General features: G+C 38.5%; 1 protein-coding gene across 2 annotated transcripts in view; it reads left to right on the top strand.

The window, feature by feature from the left end:
• snapc3 (small nuclear RNA activating complex, polypeptide 3) overlaps nt 1-16,018 on the top strand; it is a 32,173-nt gene extending 16,155 nt beyond the window's left edge. Inside the window, exons 6-9 of one of the 2 annotated variants that reach the window (XM_060840389.1) lie at nt 1,489-1,571; nt 3,902-4,066; nt 10,562-10,669; nt 14,322-16,018. In XM_060840389.1, the coding sequence (XP_060696372.1) occupies nt 1,489-1,571; nt 3,902-4,066; nt 10,562-10,669; nt 14,322-14,469 (504 nt within the window). In that variant the 3' untranslated portion in view covers nt 14,470-16,018. Of the gene's footprint in view, nt 1-1,488; nt 1,572-3,901; nt 4,133-10,561; nt 10,670-14,321 lie in introns of both variants that reach the window. The other variant, XM_060840387.1, reaches the window with a different exon arrangement.
• The last annotated feature ends 684 nt before the right edge of the window (nt 16,019-16,702 follow it).

Here is a 16,702-nt window from a genome sequence, read left to right as displayed (position 1 = left end):
GTTATTCATGTTGTGGGACATAGATATATGCAATTTGGTCATCATGTTTCCTACATTGCAGCAGTAGATCAATTCAATAATATTCAAATGAGTGGAAAGCATTTTGTGTTGTTTAAAGATGCTTCATAAATGTAAGTGTTCATAAATAATAAACATTAGTCACTATTAAGACCTAATGGATTCCGTGAAATGTAGCTCAGTTGCTAGAGGTTTTCTTGCTGGGTGGCTTTGAGAGTATGTCCAAAAGCGCCAAGCACCAAACTGTAGACTCCTTCCCTTGGGAACAGTGCTTAGAGCTATACTGCTGCATGTCCCAAGTTACTATGTTGTTATTCTGGTCAACAATGCAGTTTCTGTCTACTCTTAATGATGCTTTGAAGAATTAAAGCTCTTGCATGACTGTTTTAATGAATTTGAATTTTGATAGTTTTTGTATTAATGGATACCGATGTTGTGAAAGTGCTTGTAGATCTGTCCTAATGTTCTATCAAATATTTTAATATCCCTAGCCAAGTCTATAATATTTTTGTCATTTCACTGTCTTCATTTACTGTATGTGCACTCCTTAGTGGCTCTGTCCCTACCTTGATTTTATTTTCGTCTGTAGAAAGTTTTGCTACAACTTTTTAATATATCTTTATCGCTAAATTTTGTTTCATTTGTCTTCCTAATTAATATTACATTTATTTTCTGAACTTTTGGTATCCCTTTTTCTTATTCTCTGTTTTGTTGTCTATCGACTTTAATTTATTTCTTTAATTTCATTTTCCCATTATTCCTTTTTATTATTTTTGTGCTAGACTACTGCTTTGTCTAGTGAATCCCAATACTAGCTGCATGAATAGCACCTCATTTCCCCTTAACCACTGTATAGTGTGCAGAACTCAACATTTGATTTCAATAACTTCAGGCCATAAACTCTGTACTTCATTTCGATTAATTCCCACACCCTTCACTTTCTTTCTACCTCTTCTATCCTTTTGCTTGTTTATGTGGATTTGCACTCGGAGCTGACCAGTTTTTGTTAATAACATTAATACCACCTCTTAATCTATTTCACCTCTCTACTGCCATGGTCTTTCCTCGAGACTAGCATTACCATTTGTTCTACTTGCCTCTCCACTTTTTTTCCCAGAGCGTAGCACCCATCACATTCCCAAGACTCAAAGTTTTCTCTGTGCAGATACTACTAGATCTCCTGAGTTTTACCAGTAATTTGTTTTTATTTCAGATTCCCAGCGCCAACAGTATTTTGCTTTTTCATTATTAACTTGTCTATTCATGCTATTTACTGGGAGGTTCTATTACCCACTATTGCTTTATTAATGTGCTTGTTAATAAGTTGTTTATTTTCTTAATTCAGTGCTCATTCTCATCCTCTTGAAATCATCTTTCCAGTTTATTTCAAATATGTGTTTTATTTAATTGTCTTTTTTATGTTAAGAATTAGTATGCAATTAATAAAAATGAACATTCTTTTAAAAATAGGACTTGTACAAGTCAGCCTTTTTCTTCTTTGAAGGAACCTTCTATAATGACTTGAGATATTCTGAATGCAGAGATTTGAGCAGGTACGGTGGCTCTCATAAAATAGTTTTAGAGTATCGAATGTATCTACTTGTCTCTATTATAATCAAATCTTGTCATCTTCAAAATAGTATTTCAATAGATTTATCAAACTAAGTTTGATACCCAGTCACATAAGGAGATATTATGGCAAATTACAAAACAATTGCTCAAAAAGGTTGGGTTAAATTAGTATTTTTCAGAGGGAAAGACGAGCTGACAGATGGAGGTTTAGGGAAAGATGTCTTGAGTTTGAGACGTAAAAATCAAGGCTGCTCAAGACCAGGATTGGGGTGCAAAACAGAGTTGTCAGACTGGAGTAGATTACAGAAATATGAAAAAGGTGAAGCCTTACAGGTAAGCAAGCAAAGGGGTCCTGAGTTAATAAGGCTTGGGCAGCAGAGTTTTGACTGACCAAAGGGTAGAATGTAAGATACCAGCTAGAATTATCTTAAGGTAATGAAGATTTCAACAGTTGATGACCTTGGGGGGTGTTATGTACCAGACCAGACCCCCTCAAAACATTTCACGAAGGTAGCCCAGACCCTAACTTTGCTAGTTGTTTTAAGCAGGTGTAAAGTGAATATTCCAGGAGAAATGTCACTGGTCCAACCACTTTGTTTTAAACAAAACATAATTTATTTACAAGATTACTGAATGAAATACAAACAACAGAAACCAGAATACAGAATAACTTAACCTCTCCAAAAAACCCAACAGATCATCCCAACTCAATGATGCTGTACCAAATATGTACAACAATTCCCATAAACACTCCTTGGCACAAAAGGTAAAACCAAACGCTGGTCCTTAATAGGAGATAAATCAGAGTACCAGCATGGACCTGCTTCTTTTGGTCCAGTGACTTTTTTTATACTACTGCTAAATACCAAACCAAACCAGAGAAAAGCAGAGCTGGGAGAACTGGCCACATCCCTTTCATTGTACAAGTGTTTTTTTTAAACTTGAAAGTCTTCCGCCTGAGGCACTATCTGTTAGCTATTATCAAATAGGCTCCAAAACCTTTCAACCCCAGACTTTTCAGGGTTTTTTTTCACTCTGAAAAGAAAAGTCAAGGACAGCATAACCTTGTTCAAGGAGCAGCTTTGTCACAGGTGTCTGCACAAAGATGAATGTCATCATGGTGCAGATATTTGGTGGAATAAGAACGTAGTTGAAGACTTGAGCTCAAGGCAAGAGAAGGGGGAATATTAGAGTCTGATGGGTTTGAGGAAACAAAGCGAGCTTCAATAGAATGGTTTCAATCATAGTCACAACAAAATCTTGTTGGTGAGGGTGAAGGTGATAAGTTAAAAAGGATGGTCTGAGGTAGTGAAAAGAAGCTAGGATTTTTCTTTTGTCAGGGACAATCCTGCAATAATGAGCATTTAGGCAGAAGAACGTAGAAGGAGAAAGTGAGGTCTACAGATGCTGGAGATCATAGTCGAGGAGTACAGCGCTGAAAAAGCCGAGCTGGGCAAGCAGCGTCCGAGGAGCAGGGGAGCAGACGTTTCCAGCATCCTGATGAAGAATTTATGCTTGAAACGTTGACTCCTGTTCCTCAGATACTGCCTACCAGCTGTGCTTTTCCAGCACCCACACTCTTTGAGAGGAATGTAGAACCCTAAGAAGCCAGCTAGATCTGGCAGTGAATTGCTGAACCAGTTGTTTCCTCTATCTATTAAAGTCTGTATCCTTTGCAGTAGCTGCAGAAATGTGGTAATTATTGTCCAACTATACAATGAGCATCAAATCAAATAATTTTCAATAGCAATGATAACTCTTTGGTTAAATGTGGCAGATGGTTATTGGAGAAAGGTTTTTTAAAATATTGAACTAAAGATCCCAGCTGTGAAAGGGAAAGAATAAAAAATTAAATTTAGGAATGACTGTACCTTGAGACAGCCACCAAGTTGTTATTATTGAAGTGAGTGTAACTTTTGCAATCAAACCCCATTTGTATACAGTACTGTTCCAGGGTAAAGAACGTCCAGTATACAAACTAAGTCTTATTTAGTATTTCTACACAGGAAAGTCCCAACAGTGCCCTGAACATCAACTTAGATTTTTTTGTAAGTTGGCTAGGTCATCAGGAAAGTACCATTATCCAATTTCATATCTTCTCCTGAAGGTTCAGTGGATCTGCATGTATAGATTAATAGTTGCTGTTACCAATTGGCCTATAAATCAGCGTGACTTAGTTAGCCAAAAACTGCTCAATTAATTTAACAGAATCTATTTCATTTGCATTTTTGTATTTTCACAATTGGAATTTTTTTTTAGATTCTCTCTTTCTCTCTCTCTACTCCACTCCACCCCCCCCCTTTTTTTTTAGGACCATCATTGAATGGGCAGAATCCCATGACAGGGGTTGTGGGAAATTTCGAACTGCTAAAATGGAGGACTATACGTTCAATGATATGTGTATTAAGGTTGGCTATCCTTACTTGTATTGTCACCAGGGTGACTGCGAACATCTCATCATCATCACAGATGTCAGGTACAGTCATGGATTTTGGATGCACAAATATTCTGGAAGAGTATCAATATTTTCAGAGTGCAGAAGGTATTCCTATTTTGCTGCTTTATTACATTAAAATAAAGAATTAAGGTTCAATAAAATTCATAAAGTGAGTTACATAATAATTAGTTACTCTATTCAGGGTAATGTTTATGAATAAGTAGTTGTGAAGCAGTGAAAAAGCCAAATCACTAAACCCTTACTGCTACCCCCAAGCCTGCTATCCTTTTCTCTTTTGGTTATCTTTGCATCGTTTCTTGATGTTTTATTTTTATTTATTGGAAGTTTGACAGAAAATGTGTGGTAAGATTTAGTCTGGCTGAGCATTTTCCCTCTTGACTGTGGTTATATTTTGGGTGTGTCAATTCAAATGTAGGTTACTGATTTGGACAACAGTTATGAACTGTTTCTAAATTCTGTTTGATCACCGTTTGCAGAAAAAGTGCAAATTGCTACCTAAAGTCTTGTAATAAGACACCGGCTTCTATGAAAAGCCAGGGAAACACTGAATTAAATATGCCAGTTATAATACATTTTCGAGTGAAGGAATGTCTTGCTAACGGTTGTGCATAGATAAGTTATTGTGTCAACTTGGTTAAAATTGATTATTGCAGCAGCTCCTCTGTGAATTAAACATAGCTGATTTTCTGACACCTGACATTTCTCCAGCTTTATTAACCTATAGAGGAAAATAGTACTGTAAAACCAAATGTTACTTTTGAAATTCCTATTCTGCATCCTCAAAGATTGAATATTTTCTGAAATTCAATTACTGGATTTAAAAAAAAATATTTTTGTGTTTAGAGAACTCGTTTCATTTTCTCTCCTTCCCCTCACCTATTCTGTCCAAACTTAAAATTGATTAAGATGACTTCAGGACTGCTATCTATCCTCCAATGCCCTCCATTTTCATCAATTTTATATTTAGTAGCTGATTGGTATGTTTGCCTACAGGGAAGGCTTTTGGAGGTTTGTAGAGCCTCCCCCTGGGAATGCCACAAACTACAAGTTCCCTGAAAAGCCATTTTCTATTCTGACTTGGCAATATATTGCTGTTTCTTCAGTGTTGTTGAGTCAAATTCCTGGCCTGTATGTCCATTTCCACTAAGTGGACAGCAGCAGTTCAAGAGGGCAGCTCATCATCTTCTCAAGGGTAACTAGGGATGGACAATAAATGCTGGCCCACATCTCTCAAAAGAATAAGCAGAGGAATCGGGTGCTGCTTGCCACTGAGCTCGATCCTGTCTTTATCCATACTTGTTCACTTTCAGCAGGTGTAATGGAATTGATGTTAAGAGCAGGGATATGTCTTGTCATTTAAGAGCATTGAATACAATCAAATTAGCCTAGTATTTACTGATTTGATTTGTGTATTGTAGACACGTGCACCGAAGTGCAGTGAGAAGGTTTGTTTGTGAACTGTACAGGTAGATCATAGTAAGCAAGGACATACAGACCATAGGGTGCTTAGACAAAGTGGGCATACAGGTTACTGCGCACAGGAGGTGAGAGAAGCAAGATCATCATTATTTGAAGTTAGTATCTATTCATCAGTTTAATACAACAGGGAAGAAGCTGGTTTTGTTCTTGTTGGTGTTTAAGTTTTTGTACTTTTTGCCTGATGGAAGAGTTTGTAGGACAGCATTGCTGGGGTGGGAGGGGTCTTTGATGTTGGCAGTCTTTCAGCAGCCACAAGATGTGTTATTGGAATCCATGGATGTGAAGTTGGCTTCTGTAATGGTCTGGGTGTGCACACAACCTTCTGTAGTGTCTTATGGTCCTGGGCAGAGTAATTGCTGTAGCACGTTGTTATGCACCCAAATAGTCCGCTTTCTGTGGTGCATCAGTAAAGGTTGGTGAGGTTCCTTATGGACATGTTGAACTTGGGCCTCTTAGTCCAGTACTGCCTTTTTTAAAATCTCTGGCTTTGTGCAGATATCTATTTTCTATATAGGTCTACAAGATTTTAACTTGGGACATTCCTCATCAGTCTGTTCATTGGTCATTAGGTAAACTCCAATAAACCGGCAGGAGAGCACAACGAAGATTTTTTTGATATTTTTCAATATTCTTTTTATTTATCATGAAATTTGACAAAAAGTATCTTCAACACTCAATGCTTTGGAAAGAAACTATTTGTGGTTTTCAGTCTGTGTTGCCTTCTTTGTGCAATTTGCTACTTCCTACCACTTGAATCATGTGTCCTGTTGTATCCTAAAGGGTTACAATTAGGACTGTGTTGCTCTACCTATGCCATTAGTATCATTGCATGGTTGACCTAGCAATTAGGAAGAGGCAGCTTACGTCTTGCTGTGAGGAATGCGTTGGAAACACTTCAAAGGCTGTCAATTATGTTGAAGTACCAACACTGATATTTAGGCACACGCAATAACTTATTTTGCTGATTACAAAATTCCAAAAAAAATCAGTGGCCAAGTATGTCAATGTTGATCAGTGCATAACTCTCAAGCTTTATATATAACCCTTCTGTTGTGTAGATGTGGCTCTTTGATTTTTCAACATGGAGTTACTCAAAGTTGACTTTCTGTTCCAAAAATCAGTCAAACCTATGTCGAGGTTTGTGAACCACCTTCAGGACGATTTTTATCCAGTGCAAATCATATTGTCACACTAATGTTAAAAAACACAATTGAAAAATGCCATTCCAACAAAATTGGCTGTTCCCTCAGCTTGAATTTATTGCTGTGACAAGTTGCATCCATTTGCAGAACCCAAGTGATTTTAAAATTTAATCAAAAGGACACCAAGAACCACATTTTAAAAGACCTTGGGCAGCACGGTGGCACAGTGGTTAGCACTGCTGCCTCACAGCGCCTGTAGACCCGGGTTCAATTCCCGACTCAGGCGACTGACTGTGTGGAGTTTGCACGTTCTCCCTGTGTCTGCGTGGGTTTCCTCCGGGTGCTCCGGTTTCCTCCCACAGTCCAAAGATGTGCGGGTCAGGTGAATTGGCCAAGCTAAATTGCCCGTAGTGTTAGGTTAGGGGTATGGGTGGGTTGCGCTTCGGCGGGTCAGTGTGGACTTGTTGGGCCGAAGGGCCTGTTTCCACACTGTAAGTCTAATCTAAAAAAATAATTTTATCATTTAGTAAAACTGACCAAGGAATCTTGAAATATAAGATTCTGAGGAGGTTTCAAAAGGTGGATGCTGAGAAGATCCAGCCCTTCTGTGGGAAACTAGAACCAGGGAGCACAATTTAAAAGTAAGGGGCTGCTCATTTAATACAGGCATGAGGAGGAATTTATTTTGAGGGTGATTAGCCTAGTGTGGAAAAAGGCCCTTCAGCCCAACAAGTCCACACCAACCCTGCAAAAAGTAGTCCACCCAGACCCATCTCTATATTTACCTCTGACTAACGCACCTAACACTATGGGCAATTTAGTATGATCGATTCACCTGACCTGCACATCTTTGGATTGTGGGAGGAAACCGGAGCAAGCAGACACGGGGAGAATGTGCAAACTCCACACGGTCACCTGAGGTGGGAATCGCACCCGCATCCCTGTCGCTGTGAGACATCAGTGCTAACCATTGAGCCATTGTCCCACCCCATTTATTAGTGTTTGGAATTTTCTCAAATATATTCAAAGCTGAGTTGGTCAGATATTTGACCATGAAGTTGAAGGTAATGGGGGCAGGTAGAAAAGTGTAGTTAAGGACGCAATCAAATCAGCCATCATATTATTGAATGGCAGAGCAGGTTGATAGGCTGAGTGGTCTATTCTTCTTGCTGTGTTCCTATAGCTTATAGAAAGGTTTATTAGTCAAACTTATCTCCAGATAAATCAAACTTATTTCTAGATAAATATAAATTGAGTCATCAGACATCTTTGATAACATAACATAAAGGACAAATCAAATACAATTTTGTTTGAAATCACATCTGATTCTTATGTGCCATGGATCAGATTTTAAGTAAATTGGAAGGAGTCCAGTGTTACCTGGACGATATTTCAGTCACGCGGAGAAATCAAAAAGACTGTCTCTACAATTTTGATGATGTTCTGGAGAGACTTGAATATTGTGGCTCATGATTGAGGAAAGGCATCTGAATTTTTAAAAATTTCCATTTAATATTTAGGCTATGTCATTGATGCAAAAGGACTATACACATCACCTTTAAAAGTAAAATCATTTAAACTAAGATCGTTTAAACAAAGCAGAAATTAACAATGCATAGACCTTTGAGGAATAATTTTTAGCATTAGGAAATTCCACCAAGACCTGTGAATTTGTCATACTAATGGACCACAGGCACTGACCACAATATCTGGGTCTCATGCAAGGAACCCTTCTCTAGCAGTGACACATATGCAGAAGTGGTATCGTTATCGGCTCTCACTTTGTACAATAAAGCATTGGCAATCGAATTTTCATGGGATTGCTGATGGCTTCTCTAGATCGTTTTGTGTGTAAATGAGTCAACCCGATACAATCCATACGGACATTTTCTACTTCGAACAAGTAGAGAATACTCCAGTAACAACAGGACCTGTTAAGTAGTATACTAGAATTGATCCACCACCATTTAAAGTAATGAACATGGTACTTTGTGGTGAGATCGCAGGAGCGAGCCCAGAAGTGAAGCTATGGAAACTAGAGCTGTCCATGCAGGCAGATGTCTCCTATGGGAATGAGGGTAATCATTCCACCACAGCCAAGAACATGTGTTAAATCAGCATTATCAGAATGGAGGTGGTGGCCAAGGCACAACCCTGAAATTGAAGAGAAGGCAGGAATGTGTGCAGTTTGCGCATAAGTTCACAACTGACCTCCATTAGTGCCATTACACCCATGCGAATGGCCAGAAAGATCTTGCAAAGAATCCATATGGACTATGCTGGACTTTTATGAAGGGGGAATGCTTTTCATTATGATTGACACACAGACTAAATGACCTGAAGCTGCCACTGAAGATGATAGCTTTAGAGAAAACTATTGAAAGATTGGGGAAGATTCTTGAAGTTTGGCTACCTAGAACAACTTGTTTGTGATACCAGTTCACAGCTTCAGTTTTCAGGCTATCTAAAGCAGAATAGAATTCAATATATCCAATCAGCTCCTTGTCATCCAGCCACACGTGATTTGGCAGAAATGTTTGAGCAAATTACTGCAGATGCTGGAATCTATACTGAAAACAAATCACAGAGGGTCACATAGCATCCTTGTGAGGGAGAAAGCTATCGTTATCCAAAAAACTGAGTCAATCTTTGTTAAACCACTTGGCTGAGTTCTCTGGTGTTGTATGTGGTAAAGCATTAGTTGCCCACAGCATTTCATTTGTTGACACCACTTGTGACAAAAGGCATTGTTGACAGGAAACACAGGATTCCAATTTTCTGGAAAAGGTCGGGAAGAATTGGCAAGGAATTAGAAGTAGGTAAATTAGGTACCAGCCAGCATCATAGCACAGACTGTCTGGTCTTCCACAGCATACAGACTAGGGATGATGCAGTATGGAGAAGAACTTCAGGTCACCTCTTAGCAACCAGAATGAATGTGCCAGAGACAACGTTGATTGAAGATCCACAAATAACTGCCAGAAGAGGCCCAGGTATACCTGAGGACAGAATAGTAACTGAAGCATCTGAAGGATACAGTATCTTCGTGGCGAATACCTTGACACTGTGTGAGCCTACAAACATTGTCATCACAGGAAAGCACAAAGATGTTTTTAAGGCAATGAACAAAAAAAAATGCCTGAGGTATACCAAAAGCCATGTAAGAATCAATTTCCCTTGAAGTTTTTACCTACTGGCTGTTGTATATATTACTGTAATATTGTGAATGTTTTCATTTTAAGAACCTCTGTTGTGTATTTAAGTCTAGTGAACTGTCACTTAAGAATCACATGACATCAACCACTTTGAGCAGGAAACCACTTAGTTTATTCATGTTATCTGCAGAGTGAACACCACCCTAATGGACCTCGTGATATTTAACACTTTTTTTGTCTCCTGGTTCTTGAAACATAACATTTAACACTTTTGCTAACACAGTCCTTGGTTTTGTGTGTAAGATTTCTTCGCTCTCTCTTTCGCTTCTTTCGAGTGTTTTGGCATTGCAGATTGGTTTTTCAAAAAAACTCAGTTACATTTCTGGCTTGAATGAGGGGGAACTAGCAGTGAGAATTGGGCAACTTAACTTTTGTGTGTTTTTCCCTCAACTTGTCACCATTCCTGAATTTGAAATTATCTCTATATTTACAGCTGAAGTAAGATATTCTTGAGTTTGCAGTCTTCTGTACTGTCACTCAGATGTAAAATACTGCAATACCAAATTGCTTATAAAAAAAATTTGTTTTTAAAAACATTTGTAGACATCTTTAATCATTCAAAGCAGAATGTAACTGTAAACCAAAGTAGCGCTTCCCTTCCAAACGTGGTATACTTTGTACTTATGTGTAATTTAAAATTGATATAAGCACTAATACCTATTTATTTGCTGTCACAGAATTGTCCATCATGATGATTGCCTAGATAAAACTCTGTACCCGTGTGTGATCAAAAAACACTGGATGTGGACACGGAAATGTTCTGTTTGCAAATTATTCATTGTTCGGTAGGTAGTACACTGCATTATAAGGTCTTCAAAACGCTTACATTTGATTTAAAATGTCACTTGAGACTTTCCAGATGAACTTCAGACATAACCTTAGTTGACCAACAAATCCAAGAAAAATATAAAGAACACCCAGAACTCTTCATTGTATTTCATCAACCTGACAAAAGTATTTGACACTCTAAATCAAGACTGAATTGTGCTCCAAAGATGTGCATGTTCAAGGAACTTGGTGTCATATACAATTTGGAAAGTCACCAATCAGATCTGTTCTGGTTCCCTGTAGGACAATCCAGTCGGTCCCACTTCCCAACTTGGTCCCTGAACCCAGCAAATTATATTTCCTTTAAATTCTCATCCAGTTTTGTTTTGAAGTCATTGATAATCACTGTTGCTCCACCATTCTTGTGGGCAAGAGTTCCAGGTCATTACTACCTTCTTAAAAAGTTCGTTCTCACTCACCTGCATCCCTTTCCCAAAGACCTAAATCTGTGTCCCCTTGTGAGCTGATAAGTTTTTTTTTATTTGTTTGTCTACCTTATCTAAACCTGTTAGTACCTTGCATAGTTCTGTCAAATCCTCCCTTCAGTCTCCTCCTTTCCAAGGGAAACAGCCTCTACCTTTCCACTTTCACCTACTAGTGGGCGGCACAGTGGTTAGCACTGCTGTCTCACAGTGCCTGAGACCCGGGTTCAATTCCCGACTCAGGCGACTGACTGTGTGGAGTTTGCACATTCTCCCCGTGTCTGCGTAGGTTTCCTCCAGGTGCTCCGGTTTCCTCCCACAGTCCAAAGATGTGCAGGTCAGGTGAATTGGCCGTGCTAAATTGCCCGTAGTGTTAGGTAAGGGGTAAATGTAGGGGTATGGATGGGTTGCGCTTCGGCGGGTCGGTGTGGACTTGTAGGGCCGAAGGGCCTGTTTCCACACTGTAAGTAATCTAATCTAATCCAAAAAAATTCTGCTTCTCTCGAGAAACCTCACAGATTTTTGTGATAACCAGAGCGGGCAATGGCAGTCTACTTGGGATGTGACCAGAGTTTTATGATTTATTGCTTTCATACTAAATGCTTTTATTTGTGAAGCCCAGGATCCCATATGCTTTGCTAGGCACTTAATATCGAAAGTGAGGTGCTGGAAAAAAACAGCCGGTCAGACAGCATTCAAGCAGTAGGAGAGTCGACGGTTTGAGCATAAGCCCTTCATCAGGAATGCTCGGCATTTATGTTCGAAATGTCGACTCTCCTGCTCCTTGGATGCTGCCTGACCGGCTGTGCTTTTCTTGTGCCACACTTTCGACTCTGATCTCCAGCATCTGTGATCCTCACTTTCTCCCACTCTCTCAATATGTTGTGTCACCTTCAAACATTGATGCATATCCTTCCCTAAAAGATGTACCACTTATTCTTATTGCCTGTCCTGATCCTTTCTGTAACACCCATTCAGTCTTTGTATTCTTCATAATCCTTCTCAGTCTGCTCCTTCCTTATATGGTACTGCTTTCTTCTTTAATACTGACCGATGCTCTCACTTTATGTCCCACATTCTTCTACTTTGTGCAAGTGTCCATTCTTTTGCCAATTAATTTATACTGTCCCACCTTTTCCCTGCCAACTTGCCTATGAAAATATTGATCCCAATCTGTTGAGGTGCAACCCATTTCTTTTTGGCATCAGCTGAGGGAAACATATTCAATGTACCAAGAATCTGTAGCCCTGCCTGTTGCACCATGCTTCCAGCAACAAATATATCCTTCCTTTCATCCTGTTTCTACTCTGGCTAGTATATGACGAGCAAAGATCTAGTGCAGAAACTTTGCTGCCAACTTGAGTAAAAGTCCTCCTCGAATTGAGGAACAGCTGACAACAATGATCCATGTCGTAGCACAGCCAGTACATTGCTCATTGAAGTTACTTTAGGTTGCTTATCATCAAACTGGAATATGTGAAGAAGTGGGAAGATGCCATCTTTCTGTACATTAAAAAAAAACTTTTTTTTAAAAATCCACCTATGGTTAGCAATAGGAGGAATCTAAAGTGAGTTTTTTCACATCTGCAAAGTAAAAATATTTTCAAAGGCTTAGAAATTGAATATGAAATCACCAAACAAAAGTAATACTGTCACAGATGTGTACGCTCTGGTTTTAATCTTGTGTGCAGGTGTCTGTTTGTCAGACAGGATATTATTTATGATATTCATAAACCAGTAATGGTGCATTTTCTCTTCATGATAGAGAGTTTGGTTTGATATGTTGCATGTAATATTCTTTGTAAACTATCAAATGCCTTAACTTTTGAAAATAAATGTAAATTTCTAGTGTAAATTAAATAACACTAGTTTAATTTGCAAAATTAAGTTGAAGCTGATGATTTTGTAATTTTATTTGCATGATCAGGTTAACCTTATTATATGCAAGTTTCCATATTTAGCATATAAATAAGTGTTAAGATTTGGGTTTGTTATTGGATAACTAATGAGGTTGAGGTCATATTGATAGCATTTCATTGCAATGTCCTGTTAAAAAATTTATGTTGCCTGCAAGCCACATCAACCTACTAGTTAAGTTCCATTTACATGGTAGAAGTACTGTCATTAGTACTTAATGCATAAACCTACATGCAGCTGGATCAAAAAGGCAGACCGTTCTAAAAACTATTTTTTGTAATTGAACTACCAAACGCATAGCAATTCTTGACCATAAATCATAAAGTTGGAAAAGCTGTATGATACTGCTTCATTTGACACACTTCACAAACAATATGCGATTACCTCCCCTTTTTGCACAAAGGCAAGTGTAAGACGTTGTGTTCCAGATGCGGTTTGATTGGTCAAACTACCAGGGTTGAAGCACACTTTATTCTTACATTATAGTTAAAATACAAAGTCAGAAAAAAAACCTTGACTGTAACTCTTAACATATATATTGTTAAGTATTTTGATAACTACCACTGAGTAGCTGTTCAATATAGTAACATCCCATAAACACATCCTTGGCAAAGGCAAATTCAGTAAAATAGAAGCAGTGTTTCTCTAGTCAAGGAGAAAAGAAAGTCAAGAGAAAACCTTGTAAAAGAGAGAACGCAAGTGTTTTGCTGTAGCAGGGAGAGATATCTAGCAGGCTCCAAACCCCAGTAGCAACTGAAAGTTAAACTGAAATCAAGGTTCTGTGGGAGCTTGGCCCCATGCAGTCACACTGCTTCTACTGTTCCAACTTTTTTCTTTAAAGAAACAACTCCAAGCCCCTCAGGCTGTTTACTTAATTGGCATGGAACAGACCTTTCAACACCTTTTGTCTCAACCTCTCTCCATAAAAACCAGCATGAAATATACCGCTTAGTACCATAGTATTGTCACAAGTGCAAAGGAGTTAACTTTGTGCTCATGTTTTTCTTTCATGCTAATATCAATTATTGTCTCTCTTTGCTGGTGACATTGCCTGCTAACCAAACTATAACAACCCATGTCCAGCAGAAAGGTCTGTTCAAATAGAATCAGTTGGGAGAAATAGGTTATTCCCACAAAATGTGTGTAGAATCCACTATTGAATACACAGTAAAGTTGGTGAGGTGATTTGCTCCATCCTGGAGTGTGGAATAATAAAAATGTCAAGTTTTAATCTAAGTATAATTTTATAAAATTGTCACCTTTTTTTCAGGTGGGTGACCAACAATGATAGTTTTGCCCCTGAGGACCCTGCCTTCTTCTGTGACACATGTTTCAGGATGCTTCACTATGATGCTGATGGCAATAAACTGGGAGAATTTCTTGCATATCCCTATGTTGATCCAGGAATATTTAATTAAACGCTGTGTCAAATTAGAAAAGTCTGGTTGGCTACTTATTTTTTGTTGAGGTTTAATTGAAATTGGTGGAAAATATTTGGACTGGATTCACACAATTGTGTGTGGCACCAACATTTTCACAAGGATTACATTCTTAGATATTCCAAACAATAATTTTATGCAAGTACCAAGTTCCAAACTGTCCAAGCTGCTTTAGAACCTGTTTAATTAAATTAAGGCGTCTTGTCTAAAGCAGTAGGCTGAATAAATTTTTGAAGTTGACCAAACAGAGGTGGTGGCTTATGGAACAATGCTGGAGTTATGCCCTTTTGCTGGTTTCATATGTCAATTATACTCAGCTTCCCAGACCTCCATCTTGAGCACTCACATTCATTGTCACTCATTCTTCCAAAGGATTTTGTTCTATTCTGAAGGTTGCCTGTTGTGGAAATTAATGGGTTAGACATTGTTCTTTACTTCCAACATTTGGATTCGAGGCTAACGCAGATTGGTTTGAATGTAAGTCTCTGCTTGCTAACTGTAAAGGGACTTATTTGAGATGAATCTCGAGGAGTCTTTATTCAGTTTCTGGCAAATGGTGTCTGTTAATGTAAAACTTCTAAATTTGGCATCACTTGCTAAACTTAGAGATTAAAAGATAACTATTTTACTGATGATGTTGGATATCTCTTTGAAGGTTGTGCACTGTACTGATGCAAGGAGTTCCATCTGTAACTTCAAACCTCAAATTTTAAGATGTTTTGAAACATGTTAGTTTAAACGTGTCTCACTCTCTCACCAGGAATTATCATTTATTGATAAAGTAATCCAATAAATGTAATTTAGGATTTTGTTAATCACTGAAATAAAAGAACATTGTACTTAGCTAAATCCTGTGCTATTTCCACATGCCCCAATGGGCAGACTGCATTATCCTAAGAAATAACATTTGTTAATGAATGATTACTTGTCATGTTTATTGTGTTTGCAGTGTTTTCTTCACATTAACGAAGGTGGTTATTGGGCTTTAGGGGCCAAAATATTTAGCTTAGCTATATTTTGTTCCTTTTGCAAAGGAGTTCTTTTTGGATTAGTGGTTGGAGGCAAGCTTATCATATTGTATTTGAGTAAAGTGGTGATCTTTTTCCCACCAGGTCCCCAGTTTTAACTTGAAAAATTCTCAACCATTGACTGAGAACTAAGAGTTGTGGTAGACGACACAGGAGACCTGAGAACAAGAGGGGTGGGGGATCCTTTGTAAATGGGGACTTCTGTCCGTTGTTCTAACTCAAGTTAGATCTTTGTGGTGGTTGTTACCCGCATTGGAGCTTGTAACCCAACTTTAGGGGTCCCCACTCTCACCTTTGGAAGCCCTGTTATAGGGGCTAGATATCAAGGTGCCTGGAGAGAGATGATTTTGCACAACTGGACTGATTAGTCCCAATGATATGTTTACGACTTGTTTTTGTGTTGCTTTGCAATTTTTTATTTTGAGTACTCTGACTTGTATAAATTGTGAATCCTGTGACTTTATTTCCAGTTATCTTTACAAATAAAGTGAATTTTGAAATTGTTTAACTTTGTATTAATGCTGTGTTCTTCAATTTCTATATTATCGGTTCCTTGTGGTTATAATGCAGATGTGCACTCTACCTAGTGGTAGAACACAGATACTGCAATGTGTGTTCAGTCTTTGGAAATCCTTCATAATTGAGAATGTTTTTTTTAGTCAGAGTTGAAAAGCATGGTCAAACTTGTCCATGAGCAGATAATCCTAAATTAGTCCAGTTGCATTTGGCCCATATCCCTCTAAACCTTTCCTGTTCATGTACCCATCCAGATGCCTTTTAAATGGTGTAATTTTACCAGTCTCCACTTCCCTGGCAACTCATTCCATACACGCACCATCCTTGTGTGAAAAAGTTGCCCCTCAGGTCCCTTTTATATCTTTCCCCTCTTAAACTTATGCTCTCTATTTTTGGATTCCCCGACCCCAGGGGAAAAACACTTTTAGCTGTTAATACTATCTGTGCCCCTCATGATTTTATAACCTCTGATGTCACCCCTGAGCCTGGATTCAGAGTGAAAACAACCCTAGTCTATTCAGCCTCTCCCTGTAGCTCAAGTTTAACATCTTTCCTATAGTAGAGAGACCAGAACTGAACACCCTATTCCAAAAGTGGCCTAACCGATGTCTGGTACTCATTTAATGTAAAGTTAAGCCTCTGTTTGCGAGCAGTCAAGGGGCTTATTT

This window comes from Hemiscyllium ocellatum, chromosome 2 (assembly GCF_020745735.1).
Source record: "Hemiscyllium ocellatum isolate sHemOce1 chromosome 2, sHemOce1.pat.X.cur, whole genome shotgun sequence".
Lineage (NCBI taxonomy): Eukaryota > Metazoa > Chordata > Chondrichthyes > Orectolobiformes > Hemiscylliidae > Hemiscyllium > Hemiscyllium ocellatum.
This window is presented reverse-complemented; position numbering and strand designations above follow the sequence as displayed.